An 18,671-nucleotide genomic window follows, 5' to 3' on the forward strand; every position below is an offset into this window, starting at 1 on the left:
TATGTGTTTATTTTATTAAGACCCTTATTTAAGAGGATTTGTACATGTAGTAAATATAGGACCTCACAACTAATAAACTATCTCTAATAGTTTAGAGGTCTCACCCTTATAAAATCTTATGTGATGTAATCTTAACCGTTTAGTTGTAATTTAATTAATTATTTAAAATGAAAAATATGACATGGAGGTTATTGTGAAGGTCTAAATAAGACTTCTTTAAAACATTCAAAATTAATATTTCATCCTCATATTTTATAGCACCTACAATTGGAGATGCATTTAGTTAAAATGAAGGTCCAATATCCTACGTGTTATTAAAAAATAAATCTTTCACCCACTATTGGAGATGTTCTAACGCGCATATCTATTTTATGGGAATAAAATTGTTTTTTTTTTTGTTAAATCCCAAACTAACCTTCTCGTGCTATCCTTCTAAATGTCACGCACTTCTCCCTTCTCTCTTTCTTTCTGTACTATTTCTCTCTGCAAAGGAAACTAGGGCTTTTTCTCTGCTTCTTCGATCAACGAGAGATTGATTTTTGGTCGAAGGAATTGAGAGTAGCCAATTTTTTTCAACCGAAGATTTCGATTTTGTGAGATGAATCTCTCTAGGTTTTTAGGTTTCACCGTTTTTCTGTGATTTCTTAAGGTTTTTGAAGAAATATTTTACAGATAAAAGGGGCTCTGCAGTTTACCTATGTTTATTTTTGGCTTCCAATAGTTAACTGAAAGTGATAAGATATCCCAAACTTCTAAACTGAATTGAGTTATGGTAGTGGATATATATTGTTTGTTTGAGTTATCTTTTAGTACACATTCTGAATTCTCTGTATGATCCCAACCGTAACAGTTATGCAGCTGCGAAAGTGATTGCATAACATGTTATGCTTTCAGAAAATGGTTACATAATGTTACGCAGCCAGTTTTTTATTAGCACTGAAATAGGAAAATGGATGCATAATCTGTTGTGCAACAATAATAATGGATGCATTACTTGTTATGCACCCGAGAAAATAGATGCATAAGCTATTATGCATTAGAAAAGATGGATGCATAATTCATTTATGCAAGTTAACACTTAAATCAACAAAAAAAGGAAGTTGCATAACCTATTATGTAGCTATAAATATTACTGCACAATCGATTACACAATCGAAAAAATGACTGCATAATTCGTTGTTCATTTCTTTTCTGTAGAAATGTTAATTTTTATGTGTCCCTGCTAGCTTTGCGGCGTGCATAATATGTGCCTATTATATGCATTGACGAGCTTTAAAGAGCTAGTGCTTAATTTTCACTTTGTACATGTTGTTACAGCAACAACGAGATGCATATTTTAATTGCGTCTTGTAGATATATAAAAGTCGAGCGATAATGAGTGTCACATTTCTTTAAATGATGTTTGGAATTAACTAATATGATGCCTTCTCGTTGCCTGAGCTATTACCTAAAATTACAAATGGTGAATTAAATTTGCAGCAGTGCCTATGCAAATAAGCCTATATATCTTTGGAAAAGAAGGAAAATACAATTGTGGTAGGCATGTTTGAATGTAGGAACCACAATAGTTATCAGGTTTGAGAATCTGGTAAACCCCTGACCACCATAAATGGAAATATACGGGACGGTAGCATAACAGTTGTTTTGAATTAGCCATATTTGAGCCTGGAAGAGCTCTGCTATCGTTGTGACAGACACGCCATGTGCATCTGAAATTCCGTTTATTGTTGTTGATATCTATCGGTCGTCTTTGAAAAAGCGGGGGTCTAACAACACCACCCAATATTTCGTTTGGCAATCTGAATAGACAAACTCCAATATACTTTCAAGAGAAACAACTAGATAGTTAGACTCAATCTATAAAAAAGTATATCAAAGAGCTTTATATCTCTATCTCTAGATTCAATCTGTAATCAGCAAATAGGGATTTGCGAGCCTGATTGAATATAAGAGGATTAACTTGAACGGTACCAAAGACCAATGTTCAAGTGTCAATCAATTCACTCAACAACTCTAAGGTTGGATACAAGAACTGATTGATCTTAACGTACAACCTGTGATATTTCTATTATATAAATAAAATATAATGCGGAAAAGAAATAACACAGACACCAGATTTTGTTAACGAAGAAACTGTAAATGCAGGAAACCCCGGGACCTAGTCCAGAATAAACACGCACTGATTATAAGTTGTTACACCAAATTCCTATAACCTATTCGGACTAGATGTAATACCTTCTTCAGCACTTGTAGAACTCCTAGCAGAATACCGATTCTCTTTAGAAATTCTTCACACAAATCTTCTAGCAGAACCCGAGGATCTCTTTAGAAGATACACCACCACGATTGATACGATTCGATATTTTGTTTGCACAAAACACCGGTTTGGTTTCCCTTTAGATGTAAATCAAGGTTTTGGAAATATTGTATTTATTTTGATAAAAACAATTACTAGGTAAAAGTAATATCAAAACAAACCTGTAGATTAGGGATTATTATACTCTTCAATAAAAGGAAGAGAAACCTAATAACTCTACAACAAGAACAACTAGAATAAATCTAGAGATATCTTGTTTAAAACTTCTCAAGGATTTTTACAAGATGCCTCAAAAGAAGTTTTTCTTTCTAGTCTCCGATTTCGACTAACAAGTGTTGGTATACGATCTGAAACTGAAATCTATCAAAACCTAGGGTTTATGATCAACAACTCTTGAATGGTTTTATATCAGAAGAGAAAACCTTAGAATAGACAAGAGGTGAAAAACCTAGATTACAAGTTGTATGATCAATCATGAAGACTAAATCCAACTTGTCTTTGTGATCCCTAATACAAAGACTTTTATCTCACTCTTGTTCACGAAGAACAGAAGACGTGGAAAACAACCTGCAGAACTTACGCCAATTTTTCAAAGGGATGAAAAACGTGTAAACTGGCGAACCCCTTTATAATGAACAATAGCTTGGAATCTAAGAAAAGCTATTTTCCTTTTACAAGACTCTCCTAAATAAGGGAGTCTTTCCTAAGTTAAAAACTCTTGCCAAAATAATTAAATAAATAACTTATTTAGCAAAAATTATATTTATGTGAATAAATCACATTCTAACTTAGGAAGGAATCATAAACACTTTAATATGGTAATCAAAAGTGTTTGGACCAATAGCTAACTTGCCTAGATAAGGAAACATCACCAACATGACCAAGACTCCCTTTTAGTCACGTATTGGGCCCAAGTCCGCGGACCACTCCAAAGCCCATGGAATGTTTCATACTAATGAACTTAAATCACTCATAACTTTATCGTTACAACTCGGAATTGAGTGATTCTTGGCTCATTGGATTGACAAGATCATTCACTATAACATGATATCCTTTAGGGATAAAGGTTATTATCACCAAAGTCATGAATCAAATAACCTTAAGTATATATACATAAATGTACATTTACCGTCATCGGAATTGTTCCATATAGTGAGCATATATCTTGATAGATTAGAAAGGTAGAGTTGAACAAGAATCCAAATAAAATCAATCACATACATTTGTTTATGAAGTACTTGTTGATGTCTTCTTGTAGTCTTCAATCTTCAATCTTCATCCTTTAAGGATAGCTTCGATTCAACTTCTTAGACCTAATCTAGTCCGAAACTATCTTTAGTATGCTAAATCAAGAATGCATTTTGGCAAATAAAATTGACAACTAACTTGACATACCAATGCTAGTAGGTTCAACCGAACAGTGCTCTAACAGTCTTGGCAGGACTGTTACTGATATTGAGATAGTGTCTAAGGTCACAAAATTCGTTTATAGTTTACTGTTAATTTTACATGACAATGTCAATTATTAAAATTATTCCAGCTGGACAGTAAACGAAAGAGGAAAACTGATCTGTTACCTCCCCTGGGTTGCGTGATATCGGTTTTTTCTGCACCCAGTTGCTCCCTTGATAGGTAGAGTAATCCGGATCTGAAGGTTCTGTTGATGAGGAATTCCCTCCTAAGGATTAGGGGGAGAATTGTCGACGATATTGGTTAAATTTAATTGTGTCTTATCTAAATTCTCACACCGAGAAATGCCTGAGGTGTTGGAGATTACTCTGTTGCTAGATTTAGCAAAAGTACGCTTGCTTGATTCGGCATATGTTAAAGTCCTTGCAAGGCTTTCCATGTAATCGCAATGATAGTTTCTTTTGGAAATGCTTAGAAGCATAGATGAAAACCTCTTGTATGAGGTATGCCAATCTAATTAGATGACGTCCATATTCTCTTTGGTTATGAGTTGATAACTCCTGACGAGGAGTATATCCATAAAAGTTGCATTGATATCTCATTAAGGAGAATATCTACATATTGAAATTTGGTACCAATGGATTAAGATATCCTCGTACTCTAGAGAATGATGTGAGGTTGTTAACTAACTGATTAATAACTTTGGTTGTCGATAATGTTCAGAGTAGCTACTGAAGTTATTGTGGATGTATATCCCCCTTTGCAAAGGAATTTTCGACAAAGTTCATATGATTGGCAAATATGGATATTAGTCCATATTGAGTTGTTCTCTCACTTGTATCTGCTTTGAGGACCTCAATCCTAGCATCCACGAACTTAATTTGGTTCCAAATTTGATGCCTGTAAGAAAGCATACAAAGAGAACTAATTAAGGTCGCTTGTTGTATAGAGCCAACCCTTGACAGTGAGTTTCCGCAGACACTAAACAGGTTGATGCAAGTCTGGTCTGGTAGTCATGAATGACTCGACATATCATCTGAGTGGTGAATTTATACTCATATAGATTTTTAAATGAAACTCTCGCTTATCAGTTATTGATGTTGTATAATCCTGGTGATGCTCTGGGTATTGGTGGCGAGTATTTTATTGTTCTTATGCATTCGTTGAATGATTTGATTTTTCATTCACAAAGCATTTGAATTTATTAATCATAAAACCATTGTCAAGTTTTCTGTATAAGAAGTGCTACATTCCACTGTTGTTACTACTCTACTACAAGATTTGCAAATTTGATGAGAAAGCCTTCCCACCGTTTGCGGGAGGAGAAGTATCCTGGTTTGTACAAAGATGAACCAGGATGTATCTCATCTGGATGTTTTCAGCAATGAAAGACATATAGAAGATTCGATATCTTCCGAAATTGCAGATCAAGTTTCTCCATTAGAAGATGTGTATGTAGTAGTAATAAGTGTGTCATATAAAACACACCAAAATGTCGATGAATAGTTTATTTAAAATATTCTGCACCTCCTGAAAGGAAGAGCCAGTCACAATCATTGAAAGATAGTGCTATCAAAGAGACTATTAAAGGAAAATCTGGGTTCTCTGATTATATTTTTCCTAATAATAGAATGTCTCTGCAAAGGCTGTGGAACCTCAAAATGAAAGGATTCCAATAAAGCTTGCATGCAATAGAGAAATTTGTTATCGTAATACAATGATTGTTGGTGACATAGTCAAAATATCCCATGATACTGCGATAGATGATGTTGGTGTCAAATCACTCTCTATAACGGAATGTCATCAAATAAATGATTGGTTAAACATGAAAAGAGGGATTCAGACAGAATAATGGCTTCTCACAAAATGCATGGTTTTGGTACTACAACCAGAACGCTCGATAATGTGAGCTACACTTATCCACAAGTGGGTGTTTGTAGTACCAACATCCAATGATGTAACCTCTAGTGGCTACAGGTCGGTGTTTGCGCGCAGTGAGAAACATAAAGCCAACTAATGGCACAAAGTCTTTCACAAAGACATGAGATGGATTTCTTTGAGCCATATTCCCTATTATGGATGAAGCTACCTCTTTGGTATTTGTCTAGCAGTCTTTAAGGACGCAACGTGCATCCAGAAGATGTGGTCACTACAAATCTATATGAAAAACTAGATACAAAAAAACTGCATAGAAATTCCTGAAGGTTTTTACCTATTAGTAGAATTACCGTGTCATATGCATTCTCTCAATAAAGACGAAAGGGGTCAATCGTCTAAGTGAGTACTTATATTATCCAGGGATATATCAACCATCTTATATACTCAGAAAATTTTCATTGAATAGTTATGATTAATGCAACATCTACTTAATTGGAACTCCTGAAGAGGTCTCCAGAGCACAAAAATGCTTAACGCGAGAGTTCGAGATGAAATTCTCGGTAAAATAAGATCTCGACCTGTTGATTGAGCATTGTATATTGAAGACCATTAATTTCGTCAACCTTAAGGGTTTGGACATCTTTAAATGGGAAAGCTAATGCGATTTCAGTCATTCGATCTCTTATCTTTAAGATTGATCGATTTACATCTCAACAAAGGAGATATATTACTCTGTGGTTTACATTACACAAAGATGTGTAATTGGTACTTAGCTGAAATATGCTACAGATACCTGATATTGGCTCTATAATAAAACATGTAAGTCTGGCTTTGCCCAGCACCAATATCGAGACATTTGTTCGAAGAAAGTTCCCCTCATCTTCGTGGTACCATTAAACTGGATCTTTTGACATAAAAGATCGTTGCATGTCTCCCACAGAGAAAAGTTAATCGGATTGTTTAAGTTTTTATTTTCGCAGGTTTGTTAAAGCAGTTAATATTCTCTTAGCTGGTTGTCTGATATTAGAGGATAGTTTTCTTCCTCGGGTCTGTCAAGATTGTTCAGAAAAAACTAATTGAGAATAAAAAGCTAGTACAATCAGAAGATCATTAAGAAATTGCACAGAGGAAAATCAGACTGATTTTCTCAACTAAAGGAAGATGGAGTTGCTGATGTCATTAGAGGATGGTTCTTGATCTCTATGCAATACTATCGAAAAGATTGATCAACTGAGAAGGCTACTCATCAGGGGGAGTAAAGCCATGGAACATTATGGATATGGGAATATTGGACATTACATCGTGTAGTTCTTTTCCTTAGTCAAGGTTTTGTCCCACCGGGTTTTCCTTGTTAAGGTTTTAACGAGGCATGCGAGTCCATTACTATCCGCGGTTCGAATTGTTGTACTCTTTTTCCTTTGTCCTGGTTTTTGTCCCCCTGGGTTTTTCCGGGCAAGGTTTTAACGAGACAACATCTGCGGATCTATCATTGATCTAAGTACTCATATTTTCCTACGCTCAGGTTTTGTCTCTATGGATTTTCCTGGCAAGTTTTTAATGAGATAATAATCTTAGAACAGTGAAATATCCATAGAGTTTCTCGAGACGCGGTTATGGGATAAACCTCTGTATTATCTGGTTCAGGTTTTTACCGCACACGGTTTTTCCTGATAAAGTTTTACAAAGAAAAATGAGCAGCGCTGTCAATTTCGTTGTGAGCTTCCAGCGTTCAGATTTTCATAAATGATTTGTCCCGACAAGGTTTTAACAAAGAAGCGCATGCATGTTCATCATCATTGTAAATTCTGTTAGTATCACGCTTTTACCGGCGAGATTTTAGCAACGCAACACTGTTAAGGTGGTGGTCAGCCAAGGGAGAGTACTGTAAAGTCGGCTTCTAGAAAATGTGGCTGACCAACCGACTCTCTAACACTTGACAAGGATGATCGGATTAAATTGATCTTAATCCCACCACGTGCACCAAGACGTGGCAATGTAATATTTGCTCTTCAGTTTCTCTTGGCTATAAATAGCCGAGACACCTGCGTACTGTAGTGGGTCCTAATTAGTAAGAAACGAAACAATATTAATTATCTATTACTCCCTCCGTTCTTTTTAATAAGCCGGTTTCTATAAATAAATGTTTCAAAAAAAAATAGACTGATTTATTATTTGGGAAAGTTAAATTTCACTTTAGTTTTTTGGGACCACTTTTCTCCCAACTTCTTTTGATGACAAATGTTATGTGGATCATTTCACTTTACTTCTTTTGATAACAAGTGTCATGGGGACCATTTAACTTCAATTCTTTTATTATGTGATGACCACTTTTAATGATCAATTCTCTTAATTTCCTTCATTTTCTCTAAAAACAAAACCAGCCTATTAAAAAGGAACTGAGAGAATATTAATTATCTTTAAGAGCTCTACGTGTTTGTATCTACCATACCATTCAAAATATCTATTGCTAATTAAATATGCCGAAGGGCATGCCTTTAGTCTTAGCCTTTTACTTGGTAGAATAGCATAGTACCTATTGCTACCGTTTAGTACATAGGTACAGATAATTTATAACATTAACCAAATTGATTATTGTATGCACTCCAAGAGATCTCTTTTTAATATGAAATATAATTAGCTAGTACTCCTAAACAACATGGAGCAAATACATTATAAGATTAGGATATATTCTAATTCTTATATTTAATTTGATTACGTGGTCGGAAGAAGGTAAAATAAGTTGGAACTTTTCCATATAGACTCATTGCGCAATTCAAGACCCGGTCGTCTACAGGACAGTCGGGAGTCCATGGCTTTGTTTGGTGTTTCTTTGTAATCTCCCCTCTCTCATGTATTTCTAACATCTCTTCTTCCTTTGGAATCATCACCAGCATTGGATGTCTCTTGAATTCCTTCTGCTCCTCTTTATTACACTGTAGAATCAACAACATATCAAACCCAACATCAAATTCTGAAGAAAAAAGAATTACGGGTAGGGCCTTGCAAAGCCAATACTATCTTACATGATACAACTCAAATTCCTTGGCAATAGTTAGGTCTTGGAAGCTAGGCTCTCCCTCAACAAAGGCCACCATACGTCGTTCTGTGGGCGACTCTCCATCAGTTTCATGTTTGAATAACACTCCTTTCGGGAATTCATCGGGCTTCATTTAAACGTGGACGCAAGTCAGATACATGGAATTTTGTAAGCCATAAAATTAAATCATCTAAAGAATTAAAATCAGGCACTAACCCTGTGTGATAACCCAGTCATTTGTATGAATGGGTTGAAGAAACCAGGAACTTTGACTTCTTTCCACATGCGCATGAAAATTGTATCATGCATGCAAATTCTGCGCTTAAACTTGCACTCCACAATCCCTACTCTAAGTACACCATCCTTTCTTCTCCGTACTTTTTCTGCAGCCTACACAAAAACAAACCATGGGAATGCTGGGTCTCACGATACAACAAAAGAGTCGAGCACAGGAAGTACTGACAACCAAAGATTCAGGACTTATAATGCTAACCTTTTCAACCTTCCCCTGAATTCCGCTCTCTGTCCAAAGTTTTGCATCTTTGAACCTATCAATTTCATCATCTGATTTAAACAAGTTCTTAATAAGAGCAGTCTTGCCAGAGATCTTCCAAGGTATTCTAGACCGCTTACATTTCTTTAATATCTTCGCAGCATGGTTAAAATCAACAACAACGCCAGTTGCTAAAATGCGAAACGCTGCCTGAGGATTCAGAGAAAGTGGACCACACACTTATCACAGGAACCAAACAAGCGATGGTTTTTTAATTTATATTTATAATAGAACAAATTATATACCCTTTTGTCTGGTAGATCCTGTACAACAACAACTCCAGTGTTGGGTGATGCAAGGGGGCCCCAAAACATTGCAAGGCACTGCATGTCAACGGGGGTGTAATTGAGCATTCGAAGCCGGTCACCACTGTAATCCATGGCATATACAGGGCTCGTCTGGTACCGCCTCCAACCAATGGAAACTATAATAGGGTCTCTTGTCTTCAACAATTTCCTGTGCCAAGTATGTCGCTTAAGTGTTGCCTGGAAGAACAACAGACAGGCAAATTTTTTAACATACTTGCATAGTGAAATTATTTAAAAGTAAAATTACAACATACTTTACGCTAGAAAAATGAAAAGGCATATCAACCTGCATATATCCAATATTTTCTTCTCTGGGACTGATACCTCCAACGAGAATCGGATGACCAGGATTAATATCTCCAACCATCTCGAAAGGAATGTCTCGGACCTCCAATCTTAGATAAGTCCCTGGTCTGAAACTCGAACACCCATCCTGCTCCTTTCCTAATATATGCAATATTAAGGAATTTCAAAAAAAAGATTAAAACATAATGACTGTGAAAATAGCACAACGATTACTGCAAAGATCCATAAAATAATCTGATGTTTCTTCAAAGATAATCATTCTACAAATACTGTGTAACAAAGAAACATGTAAGAAAGTGATGTTTCTTCTCTCAGATAGTCGGTCAATACTGTGCGACAGTCTGTTAAGATTTGAGAATAACAGAGACAAGATATCACCTTTCAGAGATTTCTTCCTTTTGAGGGCGGACTTTAAAGGGCAAGGATCAACAAAGCTTGTTATGCCAAATAGAGGGAAATCACCAACACCAGCAATGTGCACCTGACGTGATAAACCCCAGTCAGTTTGCATATTGGTGGAACAATATTCAAGTAAAACTCAACGTACAGAAGTGAAAAAAATTCTCTACACAAAAGAATATGAACTGAATAAAAAGAATAAAAAGCGGTCATCTCTAGCTCCAAAGAGCAGCGGCAGAATAAAAAGCAAGATTGACATCAGTTAGCAACCCTAAGATAAGTACCTTAGCTCCTTCCTTGATATCACAACCTCGGAGATAACCATACAAAACAATGTCCCTAGTGCATCTGTAATCGATGAGTAACCTGCCTGACGGAGTAACATCTTCAAAACGGTCTACCAACACATAAGGTTGTGCAGCTCGCCATGACAAAGGATGAAATTCCATAATCGATATGAAGCTTGCAAGATCCAGAATTTCATGCTTAGGATACCTGTTAGAATAGATAAGAAAGCATAATAGACTATAAGCAATCTATTTTACATCAATTCAGACCCAACAAATTTACAAAATTGTATAAGAAACGCGAATGAAACATGCAAAGCTACTTTGACATATTCAAGCATAAGAAACTTACATCCCAGTTCCAAGTCCAGATAAGCAGAATAGTCTTGCTCCTTCATATATTTCAGTACAGAAATGATTCATAAGGCATTCTTTGGTTCTTAATAGTTTTTCAAGATCTGCGCACATACCATCAGATATCAGCACCCCCATGACCTTCGGCATGCCATGAACTCGTAAAATATTCACAAACTCGAATGTTTCCTGAAATCAGCAAAAGCATCTTACAAATTAAAATACCATATTAACTTGCCATAACCTAGTTCTCATTGTTATCAAGTATGAACAAAGTGAAAATGGCAGCAACGTTAACTCGCAATTGTTGTTAATGGAAAGGCTTCTAAAGATATATTTGGCCTTTCAAATGTTACGTACCATTTGAAAACCAGTATCTGCATCAATGAGCAACATGACAGCGTCAGCATATTTTGCAGCATCAAGCATACCATTAATGTTATTCGGACACTCCACAAACTGTATCCGTCTTTGCTTCCCTAACAAAAAACCAGAACACATAATGAGACCATGAAACCGAACCAATCTGTCTAAGAAGTAAGAAACAATTAAAATAAGTATACCTGATATGATAGTAACTGGGCCTTGCATGTATAATTTATTAACATTTTTCTTGGTGTAACGCTTCACTAGTGATCTAATCAACCGGGACTTTCCAACCTAGAACAGAATAAAATAATTAGAATCACACTAAACAGGGAAAATTAATGTCTATCATGAACTTTAATAGTAGGTAAAATTACCTTGGGAGGTCCATGGACAACAATAACATATGGAGGTTCTTCTAGTTTCATGGTAAGATCAACAGCAGCTGTATCTTTCTGCTCAGATGTAGTTCGAAAAATTGTAAGTTACTTGAATTCAATGGGCACAATAAATTGTACAACTAACTTTACCATAGTTAAATGAGAATGAATATTAACCTGCATATATCCAATCTTCTCTTCCACAGGACTGATACCTTCAACGAGAATAGGATGATAAGGAACATAATTTTCAACAATCTCGAAAGGAATGTCTCGGACCTCCAACCTTAGATAAGTCCCTGGTCTGAAACTCTCGCCTTCATCAAGCTTTTTTTCTGAAATTAAAAAAATAAACAGAAGAAGAATTGTAAAAATAATACAAAGATCACTAGAAATATCCATAGAAACACGTGTTTAGCAAGAAATTAATGTTTCTACACTCAGACAATCATACTACAAACATTGTGTAGAAAAGAAACGCATCCCGTTATTAAATTGAGTAAATGGAGCTGTGATATCACCTTCCCGAGATCTCTTCTTTTTGGAACCAGCCGGAAAAGGGCAAGGATCGGCTAAGCTTGTTACACTAAATAGATGGAAATTACCAACACCAGCAATGTGCACCTGATATAATAAACCCCAAGTCAGTTTGCCTACGGGTGAAACGATATTCAAGTAATACTCATGGTGGAAGAAGTGAACACAGAATAAAATGGAACAAGCCTTTATAGAGCAAAGAGAGCTAATTGTGTTTACAAGAAACAATTACTGTTCAGGACTCTGAGAACATCCCCTTGCTTTTCCACATAGAGAAAGGCACAGATAATTTTCATTGGAGCTAAGCTTGAAGTTCAGACATATAATGTAATAGTAATACTTGTAGAAAAAAGCAAAAAAAAACACCAAAACAGTCACCGAGAATTTATATCGCATTCAAAACTTTTGCACTGGTGAAAATATTAAGGCATCTGAAAGCCAACGTACACCAAGACTGTTGAGTTACATCTTGCATAAATACAGAACTATGAGAAAAGAAGAAATCAGATAATATTGGAATCATGGATACACGGCAGGAATCTTGACTTTGAACTATAACGAACAAAGAAAATGGACCACGGCCACTTAGCTTCAAATTTCACGAGTCTTTGTAAATGTTAATGAGCTCTAAGAGTTAACAAAATTTCTAGAAATAGTCCTTACTTTTTCCTATTTTTAACAAATCTGCACAAGTTTATAAATATGAAGAGTGGTAGACTAAATATAAGATGGATTTGAACTATTTTAAATCATGCAAAATAACGAGCAATATATGTGATTTCAGAGTATGTGATAACAAATGTATATGCGCTTATTAACAAACCAAAGGATGTATTTACAAAGGTAGTCCCTAGTTCCAAAAGGCATCAATTAGCATCCCTAACACAAATACCTTAGCTCCTTTCTTGATATCACAACCTCGGAGATAACCATGCAAAACAATGTCTCTATTGCATCTGTTATCCGTGTGCACTCGAGTTACATCTTCAAAGTGTTCTGCTAACACATATGGTTGTGCAGCTTGCCATGACAAAGGATGGAAATCCATAGCCGATATGAAGCTTGCCAGCTGGCGGATTTCATGCTCCGGATACCTGTTAGAATAGATTAAGAAACCGTGACGGACTATACTCTTACTAGTTTACTTTGAGTGAGTCCCTTGAATTTCACAAACTGGTAAAAGAGAACAAGAAGCTATTTTTGGCATATTGAATCTTAACAAACTTACATCCCATGATCGAGCCCAGATAAACAGAATACTGTTGCTCCTTCACATATTTCAATGCTGAAATGATTCATGAGGTGTTCTTTGGTTTCAAATAGGTCGCATTTATCAATAGATGTCAGCACCCCCATAACCTTGGGCATGCCATGAACTCGTAAGACGTTAACAAACTCAAATGTCTCCTGAAATCAGCAAAAGCCTCTTGCAATAAGAAATTAAAACTATATTCTAACTTGCTTCTTTTAAAACTGATGTTAGGCACAAAGCATTGTTACCTGAAAGGTAATCGAAAAAACATTGTGAGATTCCAAATGTAATTACTCACCATTTCAAACCCAACATATGCATTTATGAGGAATATTACAGCGTCAGCATACTTTGCAGCATCACGCATACCATTAACATTATTGGGACACTCCACAAACTGTATTCGCCTTCTCTTCCCTGACACAAAATAAAAAACACAAGTTAAACCATGACACCAATTTCTCTAAGAAAAATTAATCAATGTACCTGTTATGATGGTAATGGGCCCTCGCAAGTTCAGTAAATCACGATCCTCGGTGTAATGATCTACTAGTGACCTAATGAACAGGTGCTTCTCCTTCCCAACCTAGTAGAAAAGAAAACAACAATTAGAAGCAGTGAACGGGGCAAAATTAATGTGAATGACCAATGAACTTTAAAATTACCTTGGGAGGTCCATGGACAACAATAACATACGGTGGTCGTTCTTCTTCTTTTAACATAAAATCAGGTCTATCAACTTCCATCTGCTCATCGCTAGTTGCTGCTTCTGTACTGTTGTCGGCGGTGGTGGTGTTTTTATATACTTTGACATGATTCGGACCACATAGAACAATTTGCTGCTTGCTCGAAGAAGAAGAAGAAGCAAACGCCATTTTTCTTTTACAATTGAAAACCTAGATAGAAACACACAATTCGGAATTACGCATCAGATATATCGACCTTGGGCGACCCGACGGGATCCTAACCCGGATCCATTTAACCCTCAAACTGAGGGGCATTTGGCAATGTGAAAACTACAGGGAAACCCATTCTCCCAGATCTTTTCACTGTGAAACCCACGCTCCCAAAACTAAAGGCGCGCACCAATTTTTTGGAAGAAAATTATTCTCAGACCCATAATTTATAAAATTCGGTTGTCGTTCTTTTTTCTTCTTCATCATCTTCAATTCTTTTTAACTCAGATAAGGAAATCGAAGAATTTAGACAACGAAGATTCGAGGGAGAGTTTGCTACTATGATTTTGGTTGAATCAAAGAAGAAACTGAGATTGGGGTTTTTTCAATCAGATGGAAGGTTGTTGTTCAAGAAGAGGAAAGGGGATCTGTGAGATTTTGAAATCAAAGCAGATGAGAAGAAATTGCTGATTTTGAATTGCGAAAAATGGGTTGTAGTCTGTGTGTTGATTGGAAAGGAAGAGGAATTCGAAGGTGGGTCTGTGATGTTGAGAAGATTTAAGAACTTGGGTTTGTCTTTGATTCCAAGATGGCAGCAGATGGTTTCGAAATTGTGATGTGAGTTCAATACAGGAAGATGCAGAAATTGGTTGGTTGATTCAGAAGTTTGACAGTGGTTCCGTCGTCGTATGTGAAGGTATCAATAGAAGGTATAAGAGATGGAAGTTTTGGCCGATGGAGATAAGGAAGAAAACGAGTTGCTGCCATCGATTTGGGTGAGTAATGGAGGAGGTTAAGACAAGGAATGTGAAGCGGAGAAGAAAATGAAGATGTGTTTTTATCGAATTTGGCTTCACAACAAGAATTGATAGTGAACAGTTTCAGAAGTTATATCAGCCAGGGAAGAGAGGCAAGTTGTTGTTGTTGTTAACTTCAGTGAATAAAGTGCATTTTGATGAATGTTTGAGGTTTATGTGAATGTTTAGGACAGTGGGTTTGTCTCTAATCCACATTTTCTGGTAAGAAATTGATTCTGGTAGTTTCCAAGATGCATCCATTACACAATCCGTCACCAACTCAAAACTGCACACAAGGTGCTTGGCTAAATGCCTGAATGACCAGCCAGTTCTTGTTGCCACCTTTTAACTATAGAGTGGCGAGTCTTTGCACAGGTTTTGGAGAGGATTTAAAGTGGTGTCCGAGTCCGTTTAGAAGATTACAGTTGAGCTGGATTCAAGAACGAGTTGCTTATGAATACATGAGTATTTGGCTCTGGAATTTGACGAGAAAACAAGGAAGAAAGGTGGGTCAGTTTGCCATATTTTCTTGACCCTGTAACAAAGGTTTGCTGCCGGTTTCAATGGGTTCATTGGTTGTTTTTCAAGGGGCAGTGGAAAATAGTTGTTGTGGATGCTTTTATTTTGTTGCTTTTTTCAGAATTGTTATGGTACTTTATAGTTTTACGTCTTGTTTGTTTGCAGCTGACTCGGCGTCTGGATCTGAGTCAACCTCTGACTCGGGCCGAGTCAGCAGTCAGACCGTTTGTTTTGCATTTTAAGTCAGATCTGACTCGACCTATGACTCAGACATAACCCCTGACTCGGATCCATTTGAGTCAGATAACAAAATACCCCTGACTCACGGGACCAAACCACTCACTCACGTTTTTTGAGTCAGATGAGTCAGATCTGGCTCAAAACAAACATATTGAGTCAGATCCAGATGAGTCAGGTGATTTCACTCAGATCCAGATGACTCAGATCCAGACGACTCAGATGAGTCAGGAGCAAACAAACATAGTGTTAGTTGTTTTTGAGAGGTGTTGGTGTTGTTGGTTGGGAAGCCACATATGTATTTGGTCATATTGGTGTTGATGTTTGGTCATAATGGTTGAATAATTTGTTATGCAGCTACGAAAATGGTTGCATAACCTGTTATGCATCTACAAAAGTTGTTGCATAACTTGTTATGCAGTCCAGAAAACGGTTGCATAACACGTTATGCAGCTACTTTTTTCTTAGTATTGAAACCAACAAAAAATAAGGTTGCATAACTTGTCATGCACCTACAATAATATCTACATAACATGTTATGCAGTCGTGAAAATAGATGCATAACCTGTTATGCATCCGAAAATATGACTGCATAATGCATTATGCATCGATAAAATTGTTGCACAATCTTTTATGCATCGAGAAAATAAATGCATAATCTTATATGCATCTTTAAATATGGATGCATACTGCATTATGCATCAATTTTTTTTTATGTACGCACTAAAATCAACCAAAACAATGCATAACTTTGTTATCCAAATGCATAATTTGTTATGCAGTGGAGAAAATGGTTGCATAATTCGTTATGCATCTGCAGAATGTGTTATGCATCTTTTTTGGTGGCTGCATAATGGTTATGTATCAAGGTTTCGAAAATTTTACCTAAAATGATGATCACCTCTGATTTTTTCGTGATTTTTTTTTTGATATTCTTGTTTGTACTCGTTGTGTAACTCTCTTAAAAAGATTTCCAACGATATAAAATTTGTAAAATTCCAAGGCGCGGATTTTTAGATATGTTATATCCAAGTTGCATTGCCAATTATACCCCTGATGCATAACCTGTCATGCGGATGCATAATTCATGATGCGTACATTTTTAACAATTTCTTATAATTATGGGTGTCACGGAAATAATTATGGGTGTCACAATACCTAAAATTAATTGTGGGCTTGACAATGAGAATATTATTTTTCTTGGGTCTCCCCCTAATTTTCCCTTTGGCAATTCGATCTGGCCCATCCACTTATTTTGCAAGAACGATTTTTTGGGACCATGGTTTTTTTGGGGGACCATGGTTTTATTTTGGGTAAAGACATTAGAAGTAAATCTAGGTCACCCCTTATCTGGATCTTTATATTAATACCTAAATTACCCTCCTGATTAATTTTGGGTGATGATAAGTTAGTGTTAATAATAGTTAGTGTAATGATTAGTGAGATGATTAAGTTAAAGATAATTAGTGAGATTAAAAAATCAGATGGTTTTTTTTTTTTAAAGAAGTAGAATTATTGAGAGAGTAAAGTTAGAGAAGATGAAGAAGGAAAACATGAAAAACGATGGATTTTACCAACCACAACCGGAGGAATGGTATTTGGATACCCAGGTGTGCTTCAAACTTAGATAATGTTGATTGAATTGCTCCAAACTTTCAAATAAAATGAAAAATTTTATGTAGATTTGAGTCAGTTCGGTTACCATATGTCAAGAACATGTAACCGAACACACCTGAAAGTGTAGTTCGGTTACGTTTTCCAAACACGCAGGTTACTGAACTCGCTCGTTAATGGAGGTTTTGGTCGTACAGTGTAATGTTCGGTTACCTAGGATAAAATGGTAGGTAACCGAACTTTGAACTTAACAATTTATTTGGGTACATCTTGTGTGTTCGGTTAGTTCGCAAATTTCAACGTAACCAAGTTCCCAACCGAACTGCAGGTTAAAAGTAACCTAGTGTTAGAAGTTCGATTGGTTCGCAAACTTTAACATATTTTGCGAATCAACCGAACTGGGCTTATATATGCATATATGCAATTAGGAAAACATTCGGTTACTACGAAATTTATTTCTTGGCGAATTAGGTAGAGTTCGGTTACGAAGTTTCAAAGGTAGAGTTCGATTACAAAGAAAACTTAACATTTTTGCGAACGAACCGAACTTGTGGACTTCTCATTATTTTCGTAAACTAAAGTTCGGTGATATCCTTATTTTGCGAAGGAACCGAACTTATGGACTTCTGTTGTTCTAATACAAGGAGTTCGGTTAAAAGTATTTTTTGCGAATCAACCGAACTCCATTGGCTAAGTTCGGTTACTTTGTAGTTTTAAAAAATTTTGCGAAAAAACCGAACTCTATTGGCTAAGTTCGGTATTTTGGAACTCAAGATAGTGGCCACAACAACACAGTTCGGTTAAAATGGATTTGTTTTTTTTCGGTTCTAAGGGTGGAGTTCGGTTACTTTGTAGTTTTAAATTTTTTTGCGAAACAACCGAACAGAGAGTTCGGTGACTTAGTTTTAAATCCAATAGAACCGAACTGTTCTTCGTGTTCTTCATTTTCAAGAAGTTCGGTTAGTAAACTAGGATTTTTTGGAAAATCGGCCTAACCAAACATGGCTCTGTAACTCTACTAAAACCCTATTTTGACAAGTGTTTAGAGGACCACTTTCAGTAATTAGTTCTCTTAATTTCCTTAATTTTCTCAAAAAAGAAACTGGCCTATTAAAAAGTAACGGAGGGAGTATACCTTAGAAATTGACCCTGTGGAGTCGAATTTTTTAAATAACTAGTGGTAATATTACAAGGATTCTGCTTAAGGTATTCACCAGCAGGAAA

The 18,671-nt window shown here is 36.2% G+C and overlaps 1 protein-coding gene across 1 annotated transcript; it reads right to left on the reverse strand.

Annotated features, from left to right (window-relative positions):
* Positions 1 to 8,073: 8,073 nt before the first annotated feature.
* On the reverse strand, positions 8,074 to 14,292 carry LOC113311940. Its single transcript, XM_026560724.1, has 19 exons — positions 14,050 to 14,292; positions 13,871 to 13,970; positions 13,683 to 13,801; positions 13,361 to 13,539; positions 13,025 to 13,226; positions 12,117 to 12,219; positions 11,773 to 11,930; positions 11,593 to 11,670; positions 11,413 to 11,509; positions 11,210 to 11,328; positions 10,848 to 11,038; positions 10,493 to 10,703; positions 10,188 to 10,290; positions 9,790 to 9,947; positions 9,441 to 9,680; positions 9,136 to 9,345; positions 8,859 to 9,032; positions 8,629 to 8,769; positions 8,074 to 8,538 (listed from the first exon to the last, which is right to left on the reverse strand). The coding sequence occupies exons 1-19, from the start codon at positions 14,257 to 14,259 to the stop codon at positions 8,296 to 8,298; spliced, it is 3,036 nt and encodes a 1,011-aa protein (XP_026416509.1). The 5' UTR covers positions 14,260 to 14,292; the 3' UTR covers positions 8,074 to 8,295.
* Positions 14,293 to 18,671: the final 4,379 nt, after the last annotated feature.

Source organism: Papaver somniferum, chromosome 1, assembly GCF_003573695.1.
Source record: "Papaver somniferum cultivar HN1 chromosome 1, ASM357369v1, whole genome shotgun sequence".
Taxonomy (NCBI): Eukaryota; Viridiplantae; Streptophyta; class Magnoliopsida; order Ranunculales; family Papaveraceae; genus Papaver; species Papaver somniferum.